Source organism: Chelmon rostratus, chromosome 3 (assembly GCF_017976325.1).
Source record: "Chelmon rostratus isolate fCheRos1 chromosome 3, fCheRos1.pri, whole genome shotgun sequence".
Classification (NCBI taxonomy): domain Eukaryota; kingdom Metazoa; phylum Chordata; class Actinopteri; order Chaetodontiformes; family Chaetodontidae; genus Chelmon; species Chelmon rostratus.
Window position 1 is genome coordinate 4,860,301 of NC_055660.1, and position 24,866 is coordinate 4,885,166.

At 41.5% G+C, this 24,866-nt stretch overlaps 1 protein-coding gene across 2 annotated transcripts; it reads right to left on the reverse strand.

Annotated features, from left to right (window-relative positions):
• Positions 1-1,205: 1,205 nt before the first annotated feature.
• prom1b (prominin 1 b) lies at positions 1,206-24,721 on the reverse strand. 2 transcript variants are annotated; one of them, XM_041933097.1, is made up of 27 exons: positions 24,175-24,721; positions 16,765-16,826; positions 16,037-16,063; positions 15,715-15,920; positions 14,359-14,479; positions 14,178-14,241; positions 13,948-14,037; positions 13,377-13,400; positions 12,906-13,123; positions 12,739-12,813; positions 12,571-12,634; positions 12,406-12,414; positions 12,115-12,274; positions 11,530-11,682; positions 10,895-11,018; positions 10,601-10,704; positions 10,073-10,157; positions 9,806-9,952; positions 9,175-9,246; positions 8,297-8,389; positions 7,428-7,481; positions 7,181-7,261; positions 6,792-6,860; positions 5,971-6,060; positions 4,350-4,465; positions 2,547-2,581; positions 1,206-2,440 (listed from the first exon to the last, which is right to left on the reverse strand). In XM_041933097.1, exons 1-26 carry the CDS (start codon positions 24,443-24,445, stop codon positions 2,560-2,562), a joined length of 2,601 nt encoding a protein of 866 aa, XP_041789031.1. In that variant the 5' UTR covers positions 24,446-24,721; the 3' UTR covers positions 1,206-2,440; positions 2,547-2,559. The 2 variants fall into 2 exon arrangements, with proteins under 2 accessions (XP_041789031.1, XP_041789032.1); XM_041933098.1 differs by lacking the exon at positions 13,377-13,400.
• Between the last annotated feature and the right edge of the window lie 145 nt (positions 24,722-24,866).

Below are 24,866 nucleotides of genomic sequence, written 5' to 3' on the forward strand. Positions count from 1 at the left end.
ACATGACATGAAGCTTGATGCATGCATGGAGCTAAAATATCTACATATTTTATAAACCATATTAAATCATTTTTTAAAAACACCACTGGGAAATGTGCACATTTGCTTTTAATTGCCACATACTGTATTTATTAAATTAAGATACAGCTTGCAGAAGGTTATTTTAGCTTAGCATACAGATTGAGAGCTATCCTGGCTCTGTTTAGGGTAACAAAGTCAACCTACCTGCACCTCTAAACCTCAGTGATTAACAACTTAGATCTTGTTTGTGTAACTCTCTGTATCCCACGCTAACTCTACACACATACTGGATAAATATCGTACAATGGCAGTGCCCAGTGTCATTCCACTGGCCAAACTGGTGTGCAGGGTAGGCGTTCAAAACCAGGCCTGACTGCAGTCTACAGTGAGTTTAATCTTATCAAAGTCAACAGAAAAACAGATGCTGCTTTTAAAGAGACTTAAATATTCCATATGAACCAGCTGGGTTGGACACAGGGCGGGAGGACAGTGTGTAGCAGAGTCTGCTCACACATGCCCCCCGGTACATTCAGGAAGTTCAGTTTTTACAGCCATCAATCTGGAGGTAAGTAGCCCTATTGCGAATGCAAAGGAACAGATGTTTTCCAAAACGAAGTTAGTGTAGTCCTCTTCTGATAGGATGCAACAGCGTCAGGCCACCTTAAGCCCCCCACCGCTCCCCGCAAACCCCCCCCCTCCCTAAAACAGACCTGAACCTTCTCAGCCGCTGTGTGCATGTATTCAGCTCTGCATACATTACATGAACATCCTCAACGTTCCTGTGTGTTTTGGCAACACAGGCTAAGTTGCTTCGGGCGATGTCTGAACATTTTCTTTACTTACATCATCAAACGTGTCCTTTTTCATTCCTGCCTGTGGCTCAGCGCTTATATAAAGAGCATAAAAGCTCACTTTAAAGAACATTTTGGTGATTTATGGCCTTCGAAAGTTTCCTCAGTGGGTGTATTTTCTGCTATCTGTGCATGCATATGGAGGAAAAACAAAAGCAAAACTTATTGGACTGAAATGTTTATTCACAGATTTGCACCATCAGCACAAACACCACTGTATTTTCAATTTATTTTTTGTGTACCTTCCTCAACCAGGCCTCTGACACCATAGAGACTTTTGGGAGTTTTATTTCTCAAACCATAGGATGGCAAAGAAAAAAAAAACCTCTGACACCACAAGCAACTAGGCCCTCACTAATGGTCTGGCGAGAAATGCCTAAAGACACAATATTTGTTTGTTAGCTGTCTTAAAACCTTGTTGGGGTAGGTGTACGCACCTTATGTGGGTGTTGAATAGCAAGCAACACTTTGGCTGTTGTAGTAGCATCGGATCAGGATAAACTCTGGATCCCACAAATTGTTTTCAGCCATGCTAGCGGCAAGGCTTGGTTCGAGTACCAACATGAGGATGACATTTTTAGTTTTTAGTCCACAAATATAAGACAGATTGCCATAAAATGTGCGACAGATATCCATGGTTACAAGAGGAAGATCTGTGATAACTTTGGTGATCACCTGACTTTTCATCTAGTCCCACCATCAGGTCAAAATTTTTAATTTGTCCAGCACTTTGATTGTGACAATATACTCTGTTTGGTGCTAATTAGCAATGTTAGGATGCTAACATTGTAAAATAAGCTTCAAACATGGTAAACATTATACCATCTACAAATCAGCATGTTAGCATTGTCGTTATGGGCTTGTTAGCATGCTGATGTTAGCATTTAGCTCCCAGCACCACTGCTAGCATGGCTGTAAACTCTTTGTCTTTATGCTAAATGAAGCTTACTGGCTGCTGGTATTCAACCAAAAGACACAAGAGTGGCATCGTCTCTTCTAACTTTCAGAAAGAAAGCAAATAAGCGTATTTAGCAAAATGATGAAGTATTCCCAAATTTCCTGGCCGATGCAACATGTTGAGCCAAAATGATGCAAAGCTATATTACAAATATTAACAAAGAAAAGAAAAAAGAAAAAAAAGAAAATGGCTACCACTACAAAAAAAACTACTTACATTTTATAAAACAAACATTAACAAAAATATATAAAACTTTCAAAAGTTTTGAAAGCGTAAAAAATGTACAGTTGTGTCACCGTATGTTAAAACTGATCATGCAAATACAAACAAATGCATTCTCTACAGGTCAAACTAGCTATGCAGGAACATTGCTCTGATAGTTGACAGGAGAAGGACTGCCGTGGTACTGCTGTGACTACATGCTGGTGTGTATGAGAGAACACCTGATAAATTACAGTTGGCTGGCATCAGAGGTCCTTGTCAAATGGCTTGAAGGGGCACTGGAGGCTGAGATGCCCTCACCACACAGTTCCTGAATGTTGCTGTTCTTCCCTTTGGTTCTTGGAAGTGTCAAAAGATTTGAATAATAAAGCTGGAAAGTCCTGTGATCCTATAAAAGAGAGGAGCCATGTGAGAAGTGACCTGCAACCGTCATACAGAGTGTGTTCTTTCATTAACCCTGAGTGAGGATGAGGAGTAGAGGGAAGAGCACTTACCACGAGGGAAATATCAGTTCCAGCTCTCTTGTCCGCTGTGGAAAAACAAAAAATGAAATCAGTTTATCAGCGACTTTTTCTTTCGTTCATGCTCAAAACCTGCGAAAGTGCTTATTTTCAGAAAAGCCGGTGTGTTAGTGCGAGTCAAAAATAAAAACACGATAACTGGAGATCCTTTTCATCTTAAAATTCAATTCCTATTGTCTTCAAATTGCAACAAGCTGTAGTTGTACAAATATAAAATACATGAGCTGACTTTGTAGTGAAAATCTGCAGATGTCCAAGAAGATCAAAGGAGAAAAAAATATTAACTTGATGGCCACAATGTTCTAAATCAAAGGCACAAAAGGGTGTCATCTATTCAAGATAGAGGCTTCACTTTAAAACTCTTGTGTACACAATTTAACAAAATATATTACCATAAATCTAGTAATAATATCAGGATAATCAAATATTCCAACAAGAAGAAACGTTGCACCGCCAAAATAAATACAGAAACGGTCCAGGTCTGTATTTCTGATATTTTGTGAGCATGTTTAATGCTGTATTTGTATTTATAAGCTCTTTTTTCAGCGCACACAGCAGCTTGTCAAGCACACAAGTAAACGCTTTGTCACCATAAAAATCTTGTTCTCCTTAAAAGATGTCTCCTGCATGTTGAACAAATCCACGGACAAACACAAAAATCAATCGGTCATGTTGTCTGCACACGATATGGACGCCGGACACATGAAGGGTCTTCAGCTTAAACCAACCCCATCATGAGAAACTTTTGTCATGTTGAGTCCTGGCATTTGAATCGGCGGCTAAAAGAGACAATGATGTGATGGATGAAGGATGAAGATGAAAAAACAGAAGAAACACTGACAAGATTTTTTCTTGAGAAAGAAGAAAAAATGATGATTGAAGGGCTGGTGGTTCTCAGATGCTTTTAGTTGTTTGTTAACGTTGTTCGATGAGGGTTAGTGGAAGGTCGTGAGTGACGATCAGTACCTCATCCTGTTTCTTCAGGTAACCAGTTGCAGTAGCTTGGGGGAGCGGAGGCCCGAGGGAACCGGGTCAGAGTGTCGTAATAGGGAGAGCTACATGTACACGCACAGACACACACATGTACATACATACATACACACATATGGGGGATTCTTTATAAATTTAACATCTGTGGAGAAATGTAGCAACACGTATCACAGACTCTCAATCATACACACAAAAATAACCCTCCACCAATTAAGACCGCGGCATTCAAGCAAGCAGAGACGCTGCTCGTACCTGAGCACAGCGAGGTTTCCGTGGATATCGCACACTTGGTCACCATGATTACCTGTATTACCCATACTGCAACACAAGAGCGAGGGCGGACAGGTGAGAAGGAGAAGGGGAGGACTCAAAGCGACCAGGATGGAGCGATCCTCGGACAGCGAGGAGAGATGAGATGAAGATCCGTGCAAAGAGAGGAAGAGCGTGCTTGTGATTTCTGATGCAAGAAAGACGTGAAAGAGATCCAAAGGCGTGAAATGTCCCATACCGAAGACGGAGGGGGCACGTGGAGGAGGACGAAAGAGGCGTTAAGAGCAGACAAACATCAAAGTGCAACAAGCCACGGATACGAGGAGCTGGAGAGCGAGCGGAAATAACAGGAGGAGAAAATATGAAGAGAATCAAGGACCATGAGAAGGAATAATGACAGAAAAAAGCAGAGAAGATGATCAATTAATTTTCTCTTGATCTACAGAAAAGATTCAGAAAAAACTACAACATTTCTGTCTACGGCTACACAGTACGTATAAAAGAGTTTGGACTCACTCTTCAAAGACGTCCTCTGTGTCCATCCTTCTGTAATACTTGGCCAGTTTGACGGAGAAGATGATACTGGGGATGAGGAGGACACAGCAGCCTCCCAGACCGAACCAGAACGTGTTCTGAAAAAAAACCAAACATGTTTACAAGATCATTTTTCACACTTTTCTCCAGTTAAGCTTTGATTCATCCCTGTCACGCTCAATTAAACACTTTTCTCTCTAAAACACACTTTAAAGCTAAAGTAGGAAGTCAAAAGCAGCGATAACACTGTGTGTTGTACTTGAAGTATCAATAATGAAAGTACCATAGTAATGGGTTATTATGTTTTTGGTGTTGATGCATTTTAGCCAGCATTTGTGTGTTATAGCTGGAGGAGGTGGACCTAATTGAGACAACTCTATAAAGTGAGTAGTTTAATATATCACTGCATCATAATTTATTAATCTATCACGTTTTGCATGTAAAATCAATAAAGTATTGTAACTACAGATAAATGTAGTGCTGTAAGAAAGCATAAAATATTTGTATCAGAAATGTAGTTAAATCAGTGAAAGCAGTATAAAATGCTATAAAACACTCCACCACTGCTCAAATGACAAACTTCATTTGAATATCTTTTGGTTTTGCTCACAACAAATGAAGCAAAGTGAAGCTGGACTCCGGGAAATAATGATTTTTCTTGCATGCACCATTGCTAGGTTGAACAGTGAATGTATCATTATGCGCCTTTGTGTTTGTGGTCCTGTCTGTGTTTTGGACATTTTGAACACTGAAAAGACCAAATAAAAAATGGACGGAATAACTGATAATGAAAATAACTGTTAGTTGCAGCCCTGCAGATTTTTCCTGCTATACTTCACACAAAGGCACACACACCCGGATGCACGAGAAATGTAAACATCACCAGCATAAATAGGACAGAGCCTATAAATAAAAACACACATGCACTTCTGTCAGTGGCTGCAGGCTCTGCTGGAGCAGTGATATATAAAATCTGACCACAGTATGGGGCTTGTTCGAGCTCTTTAGTCTCACAAACTGATGTGCATGATATATAGCTGACATGGAAATATGAAACTTTACCACTTCTCAGGGCCGGACTGAAAACAGTTTAGAGTCTATGCGTATATAACTTCCTGTCCCGTCTCGAAACAGCCTCTATCTCATCTCAGTGTGTGTAAAGGAGTGTGTCGGAGCATTGAGAACATGCTGTTCTCATACGTGTGGCCGATTGACTCCCCAGTCTTTATCACTCCCACAAACCAACAGCCCGCTCAAGCCGTCAAAGAGCCGTTTATACTTCGAGTGGAAGTGAAATCCAAATACATACGGAACATGATGTACTGTACATATAGCTGTGAAGTGAATCAGTGCACCTCAGCAGCCTTCCACACACACGCGCACACACACACACACACACACACGTATTTGCATCACTTCAGAAGATACAAAATTGACTTACCTTAATTTCCTAAAATTTAATGATTTACAATATGAGGACTTGCAGTTTTTCCCCGAAATGGAAGACGAGTCTCTATCACACTTGTGCGCATTCACACACACACATACACACACACACACACATGCACACACTGCAGGTAACTGCAGTGTTCTGGTGCCTTACCACTGAATCCATTATGAAGCTGCATGCTACTATCTCCATGCTGTCCACAAGGTTACTGATGGGTTTGCACTGGGCCACCTCTGCAGTCAACTGTAGAGGGACACATACACACATGCAGTATATACTTAAAAAAACATAAAAACAAAACCAGAGGTACAGATTACGGTGTGTGTATCAATGACAGGAAACCAGAACTTGCTGTAGTAACAGTGGAAAGATTCTTCTCTTATGGACACTTCAGTTCCTGCTGACTGATCTCTCCTCAACCGTCTCATGACAGACTTCAAATTTAAATCAAAGTGACCTCTTGGACTGTTAAAATAATCTAGTTACAATCAGTCAACTTCTTCCTGAACATCTGAACATGCTGATTGTAAAGACAGCAGCATTTTAGAAACACTTTTTTGGGTTTCCAGTGAGCAGTTTGCACCTTACAGTAATGGATTTACTGTAAGTCATTAACCCATAATCTTTCAAAGGAGACTTCAACACTATGCAACATTTTACACCTTCACCTGCACCTTCGGTGTACTTAACTTTTAGGTACACACATGCTTAACTAAATGGTCAGCCATTTTGCACTATATACATTTTAGTATATTTATTTCAGCTGCTGTTGAGTATATTTTTATTGCATTTACACATATTTTTATCTGCATGTTGGTTTAGTTTATTCTAGTATCTTTATTTTATTTTATTATTACTTTCTTATATTTCTTATTGTTTCTAACATGGGGGTTGCAATACAAATTTCACTGACATGCTGTGCTCGGTGATAATAAAGACAATCTTGAATCTTGAATCAGAGGGAGCATACTCACCGAGTTTTTAACCCAGTCTGTGTACTGTTTGAAGTATCCCACCAAGCTCTGAATGTAGCCTTTTGTTTCCTAGACACCAACAGAGAAGAAAACATGTTCGACTGCAGTCCGCTTAAAGTGTCCAACAAGAATATCTTAACTATCTTGCCTTTGTAGTGCTGCTTCTGCTCAGCTTAATCAAGCTTGGATTGTTGTTTAGTGTGATTATTTAAAATGTCTAGTTTAAATAAGAGAAAAAGGAGCCTGGACTGAGCTGAAGGACTGATAAAAGTGTCATCTAACATAACAAATGTGGCAAGAAACAAAAAGGACGATGAGGTATCCACATGTGTGTATTCAGTTACATACTGTATTGGTCATACAGTGTAATTCTGATGGCATTTCTTCACCTGTTTCACCACATGGGAGGCGTTATGAGTGATGAGGTACTCTGCTGCATCGATGGCACTCAGGATATTTGTGACCTTGACCTGTTCAGTGAACAATACAGAAGTTAAGAAGACGTTTTCTGCATTTGGTTAGTAGTAAGAAGAGGCTGTAGTAAATCACACAAGTCCATATGATGGTAAAGTAAACTGCCTGTTACAAACAGTATAACTGTTGTACTAGAGTGTTTTCATGAGTGTGCTTCCTCACCGGCAGGTCGCTGGACATCCTCTGCAGCTGCTTGATGCTCTGGCTCAGGGTGCTCTGTGTGAGAAGACAAAGCGTTAGCAAACAAAGCATGACTGCACGTCTCAGTACTCATTAACAACGACCCCACCACATCAACGCTGCCACGACATGAACAACACTGCTACGACAAACACACACACTTTCACATCGCTGTGTCTCAACAGCGGCTTACCCGCGCTCTGACATATTTCTGTCACCATTTAACAAAAGAAGAAGAGAAGAGAAGGAAAGTTGACAATATGTTGACCAACGTTATGTCCTTTGTCTACAATATTGGGTTAAAATGCATGCTTCACTGTTTTGTGATCTGTGAGATGGTGGGGTGCGAGAGGGACGGTAAATCTGGCGCATGCTAACGGGTAATCAAACTGTGAAGACGGGCAGTTTGCAGGCAAACAGCCACAGAGGAGACGGTCAGCAGAGCAAAAAAACTGAAGACGGGTGGGGAGGTTGCTCTGTTTCTGCGTTGCTATGTTCTGCTAACGTAATGTTTGGTGGTGATTTGAGTATCAGGTAACATTAAATTACTCGCCCACGTGAAGGGAGGGGTGTATGTGTTTGAGTGTTGAGTTCAAATATCAACAATCTTTCCCCAGAAAGGTTAAACCCCTTTAATCTGACAAAACCACAGAACAAAATGCTGTTTGCTCCAAAGTGCTGCATGAAGCTGCTGTTGCTATGAAGTAATATATACATGCAGTTCAAAAACTTGTTTTTTGGACATAGTGATCGGATCTGTGTGTATTTTATAATAATAATTTTATAATTATAATATATGATGTGCAGGTGTTTAATGTGTGTGGTATTAGTGTTGTGAGGGGGGTAATTACCATTGCTTGCTCCATGGGAACCACATGTTCTCTGTGAATTTGTCTGATACTGCTGGCATGTCCTTTCAGTGCGTTCTCCAGAGCACCTCGTGGCTGTACACAAACAAACACACACACAATGTGCAAAGGATATTGCAGTTTGCTTCGGTTGCAGGTCACTGAGTTGCCACAGTAACTGACTCAAGATGATAAAATCTTCAGGATAATAAGGCAATGATCATTAACTCAATGATTTATTATTGTTTCCTTCCTTAGAAATACATACACACACTAATCTTTCTGTGGCATGTCCCATGTGCCTTTAAATGGCACACTTCCTGTACTATGTGTACCATGTGCCATAAATGTGTGTGTGTGTGTTCAGGGTGAAAGGGCAGCTTGTTCAGGCCAAAAAGTCCGATCGCAGAGGTTAAAGCAAAATCATTTTCCAGAGGAGCTGCCTGACTGTATATTTGGACTTGTTGGTTAAAGAGTGTTTTATATTGTAGATCTCATTCCTGTAGTCTGCAACATGCAAATCAATCAAATGAGCATAACAAACTAAACCGATTGACCCAAATTATTTCCAGCTGTATGAACAATCTACAGGGATATTAGGATGTGGATGATTCAGTTTAGGTCTGTGAAGAACCCCAGAGAGGTTTGCAGTACTTCTGCAGCATAAGTTGATACTCTGTGTACTTTAAGTTTGACCTGCATCGCTGTCCTCAGCATGGTTATCCTCGAAATCCTCCATTATCGTAAATCCAAGCAATGTGGAAAACATTGTGTGGAAAACATAACGCTGTTGTCATGTTTCTTTCTGATTTTGTCGTTTGAATGAAAACAGCAGTCATGCCGCTGCCGTAATTTGTAGGAGTGATAAAGGTGCGACTCACCAGTTGGTCGGCCTGAGCCTCCAGGTCAGCAGAGAAGGACAACAGATCCACGAGAGTGACTCCCTTATTTACCTAAAGCAACAAAACAAAGGCTGTCACTCGTGAAGCAGGGGTAATAAAGTTTGCACAGCTTTCAGTTTTCACCTTAATTTCTCCAGTTAAGGTTGTCAGGTGGATGTTGTTTAGGATTAGCAAATAAACTATTCCCTTTGTGTCGTGCAAATTGACAAAAATGAGAGTTGAAAACATTGTATCTTTTCTGAAGTAAATGATAATAACAAGAATAAATAAATAAATAAATAAATAAATAAAATAACTTTTTTCCTGAAATGTTATTTCTATAATAATTTCATATCACAAGTTATACTTATGTTTAGTTTTATAATATAGTTATTATAATAACCTTGACACAAAGGAGCAACAATCACATACAAAGAGAACAACACTTTGACTTCTTGTGACCTGTGTGAATATTTTATTCACTCACATTAATTACTGGAAGTTTAACTTTGACCAAAAACCAGGTCTCACTGCATAAGTTGAGGGGATCTGCTTGTCATGTCCCCATATCGGAGGAGAATTCCCACACATGTGATACGATACAAGCACCACACACACACACACAGATTACCTCAGCCAGGTAGGCCTCGTAGTCAATCTGTCCAACTCCAGAGTTGGCGAAGTTGATGAGGTTGTCTCTGCCGGCCTGCTCCAGCAGCGTGATGTCCTGCAGGTCGACCTGCACGCTGTCAAACACTTTGGCCAGGTCCCTGTTGTACTGTTGTGACACACACATTGAAAACTCAGAAGTTACCAGGTTGTTATTCATCTTACTCCAAAAATGCACCACTAATACAGATTTTTATCAGCAGTTCCTACACAGGAAAGTGACATTTACCACAGTTCTGTTGAGGAAGGAGTTGATGTTGAACATGGTCTCCAGCTGCAGAGCATGGTACAGGCCATTGTTCTCATAGCACTCCCTACGGCACATATACAGCATGGTCACACACTGAAGCTCCTCCACTGTAAATGTTTGTGTATTTGTACAGCTTGTTATTTTAGGTTTTTATCTTTAGAAATGTGGGAATTCATTAGTGTTTATTTCTAACATTACAAAAGTAGTGTGATTGTGAAGTGATTATACCAAGAAAACAGGGTTCAAATAGCATCCCAAAAATGCATTTTGCATAAAAAACAATAGTTTCCCTATTCATCTGTTATTTTGACAGATAATAAGCAGTTCATTAGCATTTCTCTTCACTCTCTATTACCACATGCACATTCTGCATATTGCAGTAAATAATGCCTTCTTGGAACAGAAAACAAACATCTTTTGGATGTGCAAATGCATAAAGTCCAAGTTAGGATAAAACACAATGAGCTTTATGCACAGTGTGCACAGCATTAGCTGCAGGCATGTTACCTGTACATGCTTCCCAGAGTCAAGTCAATGTTCGGATTCTGAAACAGCATCCCAGGAAGGAAGTTCCTCTTCTCGGGATGAACCAAGAATGGTGTGTCTATGATCTACAGACACACACACACACACACACACACACAAACACACACACACATGCATATTCATTAGCACAGAGCTACAGTGCTGTCTGTAACCTAACACTATCCTGCCCAGATAAAACTCTCCAAGATAAACACAGAGCGAGGCAGAGAGTGAAAATAAGACGATTCAGGAAGGGAGAGAGTTTCTATTCAGTACCTTGAACAACTGCCGGTTAGCCAGCGGTTCACAGATCAGCTTCTCAACGTTGCCACCAACAACAAACAGGGTGGTCACGATGCCCATCAGCACCCAGGCAAAGATGAAAGTGAAACCCACCCCACTGAAAGAGCAAGAGACAGAGTGTGGGAAACATCAGTTATCTTATAGGCTCCTTTACTATAATTAACCAACATTCAGGTTCCAATTTGAAGTTGCTGGCTCACTTGTCAGTAACTGGCAACCTAAAAAAGTACCTGCCAAGAATAACTTTTTACTGGCAAAGGGACAAAGCTGCAAAAATGTTAAACTGTGGGGCCTGAGGGTGTATGAAACGGAACTTAGCCTAGACCGTATCTATTCAAATCTTCCTATAAATAGGAAATATACTGTGAATATACTGTGTCAGTCTCAACTGCATCTTAGGAGAGATTCTTTAATGTACAGATACAGAATAATCTGTATCTACACATTAAATAATCTAATAAGTAGCAGCGAGACTGCACGCACAATAGCAGAGCTCTGAAACTGGTCCAATCGATTGCAGCCAGTATTAGCTTTAGAAGTTTATAATAATTGATTGCGATGAGAAAATCACTCCTTATTCACTGTATAGTGTTGTCTTGGTAACGTACGCCATTAGCAGGTTGCCGCCGGTGTTCGACAGGCAGCCTCGGGTTGTTGGTGTAGCTTGCTTGTCGTAGCCACAGGTGCCGCACAGCAGTCCGAGGACGTTGAAGGCCAGGACCAGGACGATCATGCAGAGCACGGCAACACAGCCGATCCACCTGCAGCACAGACGCATCGAACTGGTTAGCAAACGGTTGCTTATTCAAACATCCTGCGGTTATGGAGCAACATTAGCTTTCATTCGGAGTCGTGTTTCTGGTCACCTGGTGAATCTAAGTCAAATATTCACTCTCTCTAAACGCTCCACTACCTAGTAAATAACTGCATCTGTCTGCAGTTTGGTGCTGAGCAGGAAGTGTACAGTAGGTTTTTAGAGCATTTGGTTGAACCAAAACAGTAAAGTTGCAGGTCAGACCAGCCAAGGGGACCAGCAGATTCAGGTGATAAATCTCTACATGTTCATCCCTGCATTGTTCTCACATCGGCTCTTTATACATTGTTATTATAAGAAACATCGATCATAGCTTTTGTCCCAGTAATGTGACAGATTTTTGTTCACACAATCTAATAATAAATGTACAGAGACAAACCTGTAGAAATCCATTTGGTCAATCTGTGGGTAAAAGGACTCAATTTTTTTCTGTTCTTGGTTGAGGAAAATGGTGAAATTGCTCAGAGAAGCTTCCACTGGGAACATCTTGGCGAAGCCGTTGATCTCTGTACCAATCTTATCCAGCATGCCTTTTACCCCTACAAACAAAAAAAACCAGACAGCAACGTGAATCAGTGCTTTCATCTCGAAGGTCATCCACCTCACAGGTGACAAAATTAAGAAAGGGGGAAACAGAACAGAGAGTGAAAAGGGACACAGCAGGACTTACGAGGTAGAGCTGTAGTTTCATCATCCACATGAAGGCAGGTGAAGGTGAGAGAAAAAATATGGAAGTGAAATACTACGGTCAGACTTTGTGAAGAGGATAACAGCTTCATTTGTTTGGCAAACTAAACATACAGTACATACAGCACACAAACAGACACTTGTGTACCTGAGACAATGTTTTTAGTTTGTTCTTTAACCAGCCTTGGTGTGTCGTTAAATGACGAGTAACCCTGGAGGTGGACAGGAAGAGAGAAAAGATGTGCTTTTTTTCTGTATGATGGATGAAAAAGAACGTGACCAGGAGGATGATGACGGGCTGGAGACAGAGACGAACCTTTTGTACTATGTTGCTGAGGTCTGTTCTCAGGACGGTGTTGATGTTGGCCAAGGCATGACTGACATCTGGGAGCTGACACGCAAAAAGAGAAAAACAGGGAACGTGGGTTAAAATGCTTGTTTCCACTCATTTCACGTGTCAGGCAGTTTTTAGTTCCTCTGTACCCTGGAGAAGTCAGCGTTGACTCCCAGCTGGGACAGCGTGGAGCGGATGCTGTTACAGGTGTGAGACACCGCTCCGTTAGTGCAGGCGGGGTCCGACAGGGTGTTGGACAGAGAGGCGCGCTCCTCCGACAGGCTGGCCTGAACTTTCCCCGTCCCCTCCTGAAGAACCTCCAAGGAGGAGCTGACGTTCTCCAGGGCCTCTTTAGTCTCCCGCATGGCTACAGGAGAGAGAAGACGGATGAAATTTAACCAAAAGTTCAAAAAAATTCAATAAATATATACTTTTCTTACAGTAATATACAATAGTGTGCTGTTTTGTATGGATTTATATTAATATACATTCACAATTCATGCAACCACAACAGACCAACCTAACACTGACTGACAAGACGTTGCACAGGGCACAACACTGGATCCACTGACACTGAGTCACAAGCACTGAAACACCGAACTCAGATCAGCCGTAATTACCTTTGATGGCATTCTCAACTTTTGCTTTAGGTAAAAGGAAGTATGAGAGAATCATAGAGGAAAAAGGGAAAGTTAAAAAGTGGTGAGGATGTGGCCTTAAAAGACACTTAAGGGCTCTGTAGTAACAAAAGCAAACTGCATGTAAAAAGAGAGCATGTAGCATCAGCCAATAAATGTGGCAACAGTTCACATGATGACAATTAGATATATCCTGCAATCTGACTTTTAGTTCAGCAAAAATAAGAAGTGTTTTATAACGTCCGTCTATTGTAGCTTTCAACATAATAAAAATGATTTTGTGTTTAAAATGAAGCAATAAAGTTTAACTGTTCAGAGGTTTTGAAGTTTCTGAGCAGCTTTTGTGACATAAAACATTTTACATTGTCACAAAAATGTCTCATGGCTGAAAAGGTTCATCTTTAAAATAATCCTTTGACATAAATATCACCAATCAGATGTGGTGACAGAAATATTTTTCAGCTCAGCAGCCATCAGCACTGCATTGTCATACTAAGTCTCAGCTGTTTGAATTGAATCGTATTCAGAGGTAATACATGATCATGTGTGTTACCTCCTGCCATTCGCAGCGCAGTGTCCAATGAGGGAACCACCTCTTTCTCCAGCTGACTGTGGATCCTCCCACCCAGCAAAGGTCCAATGTCTGTCAGGGCATTGATCAGGGATGATCAGACTGTTTCTTGGCAATACTACAGTTATACAGATAAACTCAGGTAGACACAGGCGAACACAGTGAGAGACATGAGACAAATTCTGCATGTAAACAGTCTGAGTTCAACCTACTGTCGAGTTCTGACAGGACTTTGTTCTTTGCTGTGGTGTACTGGCCTGTCAGGTAATCAATTTGCTGAAACAGAAAACAGACAGTGCACATTGAAAATGAATTTTGATTTATATGTCTTTTACATGGAAATGTGTGCGTGTGTGTGTGTGTGTGTGTGTGTGTGTGTGTGTGAAAGCTTACCGCAGGTGTGTTGTTAGCAAACGTTTTCAGGTCTCTCATATTGGTGTTGATGAACCGCCGAGTGCTCTTAATCTGGGAGCTGACATTATGGTTCGCAGCATAGGCAATAAGTACTCCCAGACTGAAACACACACACGCACACGCACACACACACACACACACACACACACAAACACAGGATCAGGTAAGTGAAGTGAAGAAGTGCACCGACCTGTATTCACCAGCAGAGGGGAGCATGGCTACATTAACATGTATTTCTGCTGCATGTGCTTCAAAAGTCACTGATGAAGGATGTGACCGGCCTGCAAAGTCACATTTCTCAGCTACATTTGGGGGAATATGATTGTTATTGTTATTGTTATTTTATTTTTTTTATTATATCTCCATGTTAAAATGTGGATTTCAAAGGCTAAAAATGTGACACAGAAAGCAGCAGTTAAGAAAATAATGAAGAGTTATAAAGTCTGCCAAGGTGCTGCGCTGATGAAAAGCAAAATTTCACCTGTTTTTGTAAACTGCTGCACATTTTGGCTATTCCTGACAAGAATCATATTATTTTAGACCTTTTTAAGGTAAGTACCTGCCAGATAACTGAAAGAACCCTCTGTGTGAGAGATTATAAAGGAATCATAATAACAAAACCCTGATCGGGTAATATCTCCACATCTCCAAATGGCCACAAAGTGCTCTATGTATGCATATGTGTGTGTGTGTGTGTGTTTGTGTGTGCGTGAGCATGCATGTTTGTGATGTGAAAGCGCTCATTCAGACAGAGAGGCCTCTCACAGTCAGCCAAGTGATATCAGTAACTCCTAACTGTCCCACACACTTTGGATCGTGTTTCTCTGAGCGAGCACCTGTTTGCTCCACGGCAGGTGTACCGCACACATGTCAGTCGTGTCAGTCATCGTCAGTGTGCGAGCAGATGTGGTTAAAGATTTTACACACTAAGTCTGTTCGCAGGTGTTGGAGAGCACTACTGCAAGTGTGCAAAAAGTTGTGTAAAGCCATTTGTGGCTCCAGAGGGAGCTGTGCTACAGGCTACATTAGCTTCTATTAGCATCAAACACCAATTCTTCAAAACTTTCAGCAATCAAGTAGCATTGTGGGTAATGTAGGCAACATGTTTTGACAGGGAAGAAGAAGGTTTTGCGTAATTTCTTGCAGTACAAAATTATTTTACAATGAAATTATGTTTACTTTTGATCTGATACCGCTGAGTAAAATGGAAATTTAACAATTAGCAGTGTAGTGACTTTACCTTTCACTCTAATAATACTTTAATTTCTCTCATGAAAGGAAAAAAGTCAGATAAACAAGATGACAGAGACTAAAGAGAAGATGATGATGACTCACATGATGAAGATGGAGGTGGCGATGAGCGAGGCAGTGAAGAAACCCCTCTGACAGTCGATGTTCTTCCTCTGTCTCTGGTGCATCTCCCCGCCGCAGTTCTCACAGCATCGACACACACAGAAACACATGCCTATGATGGGGGTGAGGACCACGAACAGGACACCGATGGTCGTGCACACGAGGAATCCCACCTCGTAGTAGATCCACTGCAGGAGGACAGGATTCATTGAATCATCATTCACCCTCACATCGTCTCTTTTTTTAAACATCGTAGTTTGTTTGCATTGTGTGAGATTTCAGCGCACTGTTGTGAGGAGTTTACCTGCAGCAACAGGACCACATTTTCTGGCTGTAACCCCGTAGCACGTGCACACCGACGCATGCAGGAAAACAAGCGCACATGCATGCACGCAGATATTCACGCACAAAGCCACAGCAAGAGGAAAACAAAGAGAAACAAAACAAGGTCAGTGTGACAGCCAAGAGATTAGGAGGCAGCAGAATTCCAATTTCTGAAGAGGGAAGTGAAGGCAACATCGAGAGTCAAGGAAGAAAAAAAGTTCAGTTACTGATAAGAAGTTCAGTTCAAACCAAATGTCTGCTAACATCACAGATACAGTCTAAGTGATTCCCACTGTTCCTGTGTCCTGGTGTTTGCCCCTGAGACTCAGACTCATGAGACTAATTCTGAGACTAATTAATCTTCATCCAAACGTCCCCTCACTGGTAAGCAGAGTCAGAAATGAATGTACATTGGAATAAAGTTGAAAGTAAACACAAATGTGATGATGCATATGTACGTGGTGAATATGATGGATTTCAGACCCCAGGAGGACGAGCTGGTGACAATAGCATCAGCTCATGGGGACCCTTTTAAATAAATAAATGTGTCCAAAGTATTGGAAAGACTTAATATTGCACAATAATGAAGCTTTACAAGTTATATTTCGTATACATTTTTTCTCTTTCACTTTAAGGCCATAAAATGTGATGAAGAATGAATGAAATTTCTTGCATTCTTTTACAGTTTGCAACAACAATCAAACGTACCTTTCTCCATTCTTCTATTTTGATTCCTCCCATGTTCTGTTGAATAACTTGAACGATCAGATCTGAAAAAATAGAGCAGATAGGTGAGCCGTGAAGTGCACAAAGCTTTCAATCTGCACAAACTGTGCAGTAATAATATAATGTTCATGAGCAGACAACACAGATTATGCAGATTCATTGTTTATAGTTTGGCAGTATGTGTGAATTCAGATATTTAACAGCTGTGTGTTTTGCTGAAGTGATTTGAACTGCCAACGAGGACTGCAGCTGAGTCCAGCTGTCTGTGTGTTTATATAGGTCAGCCAACACTAAGCCTACCTGGAGGCGACTCATCCGCACTGTTACTCAGCAGGTAAACACTCCTTCACACACACACACACATACACACAATTGGTAATGGTGGCATTGGTACTTTTACTTAACTAAAACCTCTGAATAGTTTTTCTACCACTGACACAATCATAAGCTCCATATGAACACCGAGCACTACTTGTTTGAAGCTGCATAGATAGTAAAGGCAATATTTTCCGGTGTTATACGTCTCTCAGATCTCTCAAATCAAAGCAAAAGGAAGATTAAGGTGATGACATGTGCATTTCTTTTCTCTTTGAAGGATGGAATAATGTCATACAGCAAGGCTGTGTGGAAGGGTTGGCACTGAAGGTGTCAGCAGTGCACATGACAGGCAGATGGAGGCCAGTTTACAGCAGCATGTGGATGCTGACACACACACACTCTGTGTGTGCTCTGTGTCTGTTTCGCCTTCTGCTTGCACACCTGCTGACCCTCAGGTGAGGTGAGGAAACACGTGTTACATTTTTGTCATCATTGTTTTCCCACGTTTGAAAATGTTCCAGTAAATGCTGTGAATTTAAGTACTATTCCTGTCTTTGTGCACTAAACATCCCCCCTCTGTCCCTTTTCATGCAGGGCTGCAACTAACAATTAACTTCATTACCGATTGACCTCCCAGTTATTTTCTCGTTTAAACAATGAATCATTTTGTTAATAAAATGTCCAAAAATAGTGAAAATATCCCATTATAATACCCCAGAGCCCATTCTGGCATCTTTACAGGGGTCTGGGTCTTGTGTATGACAAAAGCAGCAAATGTGCACATTCGAGAAGCAAAAATTAGAGAAAATTCAGCATTCAGACGACAAATTTTCAACTTATTCATGAATCCTTTGAGCTCTCTGTGTATTGACTCCTATCAAAACAAAGGCAAACAGGCACAATTAGACAAAGTTATTGAGTGTGCTATAATAAATCTCACTAGACACTCAAAAGACGACACTCCTTTGAGTGTCTAGTGAGATTTACTTAGCTGAACGATTGGCTGCAAACCGACTGCCTCTAAATCATGTGAGGCTTTCAGTTTGCGCTTTAAATTCCTGGTAATTTGCGAAAGTAAAAATGTTTCTGAATAATCCTCTGTGTTGAATAACAGGAAGTGAGATTCTGGATATTTTTGCGACCATATGGATAATCCTCTCAACACCATCTTCACCTCCTGCCGAGAGGTGGCTGCCTTACTTCTCTCAAATCGTTGCTAATTGTTTACAAAAGCGGTTCACCTGCAGGAGACCTCAGAGCTTCATGCGGGGTGAAGACATCTATCTCTGTCAACTCTGCAGATGCAGCATATAAGCATATCTGAGTTGTGGCGATGCCACCTGCTGTTGCTCAGCTACTTAGTTAGCATTAGCCACCAAGGGCAGTTAAGCTTAGACAGCTTAGTTCAGTGACCCAATATAAGAGGTAGCTACTGCAAATGAAAGGAAGAGGAGGGGGATAAACAACCGTCAGAATTAGACTTGAAAGGATGAAGAGACCACTGCCCAACTTGAACTAATGAGTCCGCAGCAACAGTCTGAGAGAGGAACATTTTTTTTTTGCAGGCTCATATGTTTTCTGCACAGAAAGTGGGACATTTTCATGTTTTTCAGTGTCTGTTGTGAAAAGCTAGTTTCGATAAACCAACTTTTTAGTGAATATTCTGAGCGTGTCTCTTGACTGTTTCATAATCAAAGGCCTTTAACGAAAGCCCAGTTAGCATTTTACTTTGGTAAAAGAAAATGAAGCAAACACACACGTGTCCATGCATACAGGCCGCTGTAAGAATAGAAATGTCAGCAGCAAACCATCACACACTGCTGCTAGTTAACTGTAGTTAGAACATACAACCCTCTTACTGTAATGTGTAAATATAGGCTAGTGCAATCCTCTACACTGACCTGCTCTGAGAGATTACTGGAAGGTGTTGACAGAGCCTTACGCAACCCAGCGACACCTCTGCTTTTTACATTATACGCTTTATTTAGGGTAAACACTCTCATCCCCGCATACAGAAAAGAGTGAAACAATCAGTGCATCCACTCCCTGACATGGTTAATCGTGGATTAGTCTTCATAGTAGAACTACAGAAAGGATTAAAACACAGCTGTAACTTGAATTTAACTGCCAGAAATGCTCATTTTCCCTCAAGATGGATGTTTTCTGTAGCCACAGTGTTGAATAAGCATAATTTTCAGTATTTTCAAATATTCAGTGGGGGTGATGACAAGGGTTCATTCTGCGATTGTAGCCTAAAGAGTCTCTCCAGCCCTCTGGATAGTGATGATCTTAACACTTTGAACTCCCTTTAGAGGAAGCAAGTTAGATCACAGTTACCCTACTGGAAAAATGCTATGGAGAAGAAGAATAACAGAGGACAGTCAGAGGAATAAGGTGACAATGGTGGCGGAAACTAAAGATATTATGTAGCTATTGTTCCAAACTACATTATTCGCTTAATTTTCATACAGCGGTGCTCAGTGGCTCGCCATTTGAGGCACCCTTGAGATTTGAAAAGGTAGGACTATCCATTATGTCACAAGAGAGGAGCAAACAGTAGAAAAGCCAAACGTGTTTTCTTTCCAAAGCAGTTAATCAGGAGTCCTGATCCCCGGGTAGGGAACCACTGCTTTTAAGTTACCATGGGACAGCATATGGACACAGTCTTGACTGACGGTTTAACATTGGGGTGACAAAGTGAGATTGTGGAGTCTGGGGTCACACCTTTACTTTATTTTTTATTTACAAGCCACGCTGTTAACAGGATGTGATGACGTGGGCTGTAATTCAAAAGGTGCTATTGTTATGATATAAGTCATGTCAGGTTACTTTAAGTACTTTTAACTGTACAGTTTTTTTTTCTCAGTAGTACTCGAGACTGTAAGTACAGCATGTATTTTCATGGCACCAGGAGCTAAAGAAAGTTACACAGCCCACTGTGAGGTGAAGCAAAACAACTAAGAGGATTATGTGGATGTCTTTTTCCCCCCAGTTGAACTGGACACTTCATGAGACACCACCCAAAAGAAATTATATTTCAAGACAAGACAAGAGACTGCAACAATCATTTTCATTATCGGTTAATCTGCAAATAATTTCCTAGATAAATCGAGTTTCATCCATAAAATAGCAGAAAAAAGTGAAAACACAAAGATATGTAGTGTATTATCATAAAACTACGAATATTAAGAAACATTAGAGACGTAAGAAGCAGTGAACTTTTGTCATTTTTGCTTAAAAAACTACTTTAACAATTAATTGATTAATAGATTGTTGCCCATCTATTTTCTGTCACTTGTCTTCTGAATTAACTAATGTGTCTTGTGTTTCAGCTCTACAGGAGACACCCAAAGTATATGCTGACACTGTGAGGTCCTTGCTCGCAAAGAGTTAATTTCTTTATCAATACATGCGAGAAGAAGTGCATGAAAGTTGTATGGTAGCTGCAATATAAGATGCAGATTTGCAAAGTGTTTGATGACATTTGCTTCCTGATAAACAACCTGCCGACTACCAATCGCAGTAATTAAGGCAAACAGACAAACCCCAGGGCTATGACCCACTTTCAGTACGAGTGCATATGTGTGCCTGCCCGTATGTGCTCGCAAATTTGTGTGCGCGTGTGTGCGACAATGCCATCTGTAGCAGCAGTGGCTGCGCAGTGTTAGCATTAGCCCTGTGGATGCTAATCCTCTAATCTACCCTGTGTGTATCAGAGGGATAAGATGCTGCCTCCTCACACAGTGAACAAAAATGTTTCTTCATCGTAAACGAGGGAGTTCAGATTAGGACGAGTCAGAGCCGGTCAGGAACGAACAGAGGCCATCATCGCGCTCAGATGCAAGCAGCTCGACTGGAAACCTGAAAAATGAACTACATTAATAATGTAACTGGGATTTGTGGAGATTTTGCCGCAGGCTTTGTGCCACATTAAAATTAGACAATGCACCAATCAGTCAGAGCAATCGACCGTCTCCCTAACATCAATATGACTTTCTCAGCTCAACCCTAGCCCTGACCCCAACCAGTCACCTCTGCAAAAGCTAAGTATAAGTCGTAAGCTCGACCATGGACAGCAGCACCGAGGGAAACATTATTTGATGGGGCAACAAACACTTCTTAAAGCACAGTGAAATAATCTTGGATCGCAAACAAGCCTTTATTCGACAAAAATCGGACAGATTTTTTCCAAGTTTCGGGGGAGAGACAACATTTGCAGAGACGTAACCCTCGCCAGTAAAACTATAGAAGATGTAATATTTATTTGGCATGCTGCTGTGGTATGTTCCCACCTCGTGCTTGTTCAGCGGCCCTTCTGTAGCGTTTCTGTAAGTTTAATGTTGTGTGTTTCCTCGTCAGAGATGCTAACTAGGTTAATTCAGCGAGATGATGCTCTGATGTTGCTGGCTTGTCGGGTTTACAACGCCTCAAGAGAAAACTGCATTTGGGCATCAAAAATAATCAATAAGCACTAATTCTTGATTATGGGATGCAATCTTGACCATCATAAACTTGCAACAGAACACTTATTTAAGTGGTTCTATGTAACAGTGGCTTGGGGAATATGTACTGTCTGTAGCTGTGGTCATGTGAATGGTGACTAAAGACCAAACAACGTTTCTAACCCACAATATGTCCAAACCTGTTTCCTGTTATACTGTTTTTCTCATCTTAAAGAACTTTTCTTGATTTTACGGCTGTATTTTTTTCAACCTAACCTTCACAATAACTCCATAAGTCATGTACAGACAGTTTAACACACCTAAAAGGGTTTTTTAGGTCTTAACCAACAACTGATCTGACAAAAACAATTTAAATGCTGATGGTTATGACAGATCCAATGACCAAGTCATGCCAGTAACCATTATAACAAGTCCCGTCCTACAGGCGCCTTACTAACATGTAGTGTAAGCAGTTTGAACTCACATTAGTAAAGAGCTTCTGTTATCTCACACAGCTGTAAGAGACAGTAGAATATCTGTCTGCAAATACTAATAAAAGTGCAAACAGGTGAACTCTGTATAGAGTGAACAAAAAATGTGACCATAAGTACAATTTCTTTAAAAGTTAATTGTCCAAAGCTATCATGATTAGCATAATTTTAAATGTTAAATTAAGAAGTTCAGCTTTTAAACACTTTATTCAGAGTTTATTAATTCAGTCTCTTATGTGTCATACTGTACGTATCGGCTCTGTTCTGCCAGTTAAAGTTTAAAACAGCTTTATTTGTCTTAGCAAATATGTTTGAGCTGTTTGAGTAACATGCTGGCATGTTAAAATAGGTAGCATCCTGGTCATCTAAACCTGGCAAACCTCACCCTGTTGAGTAACGCAGCTATTAACAGCGTAATGACCAACCTCCAGGTATGTGCGTGTGTTTGATCTCTGTGATATGATATGCGATGCGGGACTGTGTGACATGACACCCAGGTGGTCTCTACCTGTGCGTGTCTGTGACAGTGAATCATACTGGAAAGTCCCTGGCAGCAGCAGCATATGGTCCAGTGGATTAAGGTATTATGTAGTGATGCAGGTGACCGAGAAAGCCGCCTCTAATCGCTGATTTGCTAATTGATTACCCAGCCAGCGGCCCTAACCTTGGTCACCAAAATGGCAGCAACTTAAAACCTTCAATCCTATTGCACTGTGTCATCCTCCAACGTGACCACTCATAGTTGTACATATAGCACACAAACAAACCACTTTACGTTGGTTGTAGCTCTATATAGCCATTACTATGTTACTGCACAACACCAGGGGGCCAAGAAAGCAACATTCATTACGTATGTATTGATTATGTCCCAGACCTGATCACCCGGTAATCACCTCCATAATGTTAAATCATGGGCCCTGAGAGGATCAGTTATGGGTTACGACAGCTATGGATCCCATTAATCTGCTCGATTTATGCTCTCAACGGGCTCGCGCCTCCGTGCACAGGTATGCTCTTTTGACTCTGCAGCGTATTAATTAGCACCTGAGGAGTGTTTTTTGGGAGTCATGCGTGAAGTCACCTATGATATGGTACACATTTCTAGAACCGAGTCCAGCTGCCCTCGTTTGGGCCCTCTTTGGATAACCAGGACCTGGGTGACTGAGAACCTTCACAGATATCATACAGACTCACACTTGACGAGCAGACAGCAGCAGTGTGGAAATAACTCCTGCCACTCTTTGAGCTCTTCAACATTTTTTTTGGACTTTGCTGTTTAGTTTATGACGTAATAACCGGTCAGTCGGAGAGTGTGATGTGAGATACACAGCTCGGCCACTGGTTTCCAACTTTGTGAGCACTTAAAATAAACCAAAGTGAAGCCCTCACCACAGTGTGGACATGAGCTGTGAGCAGTTTATGTCCAAAGAATTAGTTTTCTTCTCAGATTGTTTCATTTGAAGGATTAGTCTGAAGCCTGGAGATGTCAAAATATCCAGCATATTATAAAAAAGCAAAAATACAGTAATGTCATTGAACGTTTTTATCTCTTTTATCACTTAAATAATCTTCTTACCCCATCAGTTTTATTTTGGGACCTCTTAGGTGGGTCTCAACCCCCATGTTAGGTAATATTTAGCTATAGCTTTAGGTTAAAGACTGACAGTGTTACAAAGTACAGGCAGGTGAGGTATTAGTACTTTTTTATAACTTTTTCTACATGCATATTTATTTTCTCTTATTTTATTTTACTTTTCTACATAAACTGAGCACCTGTGGCACAAAAACCAATTTCTTTAGGATGAGTAAAGTTCTATCTTATCTTATGTTATAATTATCTTAATTATATATCTAAATTCCAGAGGTTCACAGCATGTGGCCATTAGAAAACATCTGCAGCGACAATAAAGCTAAAACTCTTAATCAGGTCACAGAATTTAGTGTAACACCTGTTACAGCCACGCGCGCGCACACACAGTTTACATTAGCCTAAATGTTACTTAATGGGAATTTGAGGTAACCTGTGTTTACTAAGAATGACTTTTCTCCAGAACAAAAACTAAAGCACAAAGTATTTTCCTGTGTCCTGTCCTGAGCATGGAGGGGGAAGAGGGGAGTAAGAGGAGGGACGTTAATCTCACCTTTGGGAAAGGGGTTCGGCTGGATCACGTAGAGAAAAGCGTGGACCATGTGGAAGAGGATCCCTATGGCCCCTGGCTCGTAGTAAGCGTGGGTATCATAAACCGCCGCCGGTACAAACCCAAAATCCAACGGCTCCACCGGCGGAGGGGAGCGCTGCCTGCGGGGGTCCGCCCGCAGTTCAGCCGGGGCCGCGTCCCGCTCAGGCGCCTGCTGCTCGCCGCTTGTGGCCCCCCAGCAGAGCAGCAGGACGAGCCACTTCGTCCACAACATGGCTCGGAAAAGTCCAGCTTCGTACAAAAAGAAAAGAGAACAACCGGGACGGGACACTCCGAGCCCGGGTGGTGCTGCAGTCTAGCGGGGGATGGAGAGGGGAGAAGGGCTGCTGACGTGAGAGGACACCTGTCCCTCTCGGTGGTTTAATCCCCTCAGATCACAAGCAACCGTCCGAAGGGAAACTTTTACACTCAACATCCAACGGTCGAGGCTCTCGCTGCCGTTAGCTCCTGGTTTCTCGGTCCGGACTCATCACAGACATCTTCCCGGAGATCTTCCACCACTCAGGGGACCAACGGCCGAGGATGTGCCTGTTCTGTCGGCGTCCTCACTCTCACCGGCAGCCCGCTTAATCCCGCGTGCACGTGAAGTCCGTGAACGCTCGTGACGGCTGAAATCTCGCCCGTGCGCCTCTGTG

Bases quoted from the DNA above. Each gene is read 5' to 3' on its own strand.
- prom1b (XM_041933097.1), bottom strand. From the start codon at position 24,445: ATGTTGTGGACGAAGTGGCTCGTCCTGCTGCTCTGCTGGGGGGCCACA. The intron at 12,814-12,905 runs GTACAGAGGAAC...TTTGCGTGTCAG, and splicing joins TCAACGCTGACTTCTCCAGG to CTCCCAGATGTCAGTCATGC. The intron at 8,390-9,174 runs GTGAGTCGCACC...GTTTGTGTACAG, and splicing joins AGGCTCAGGCCGACCAACTG to CCACGAGGTGCTCTGGAGAA.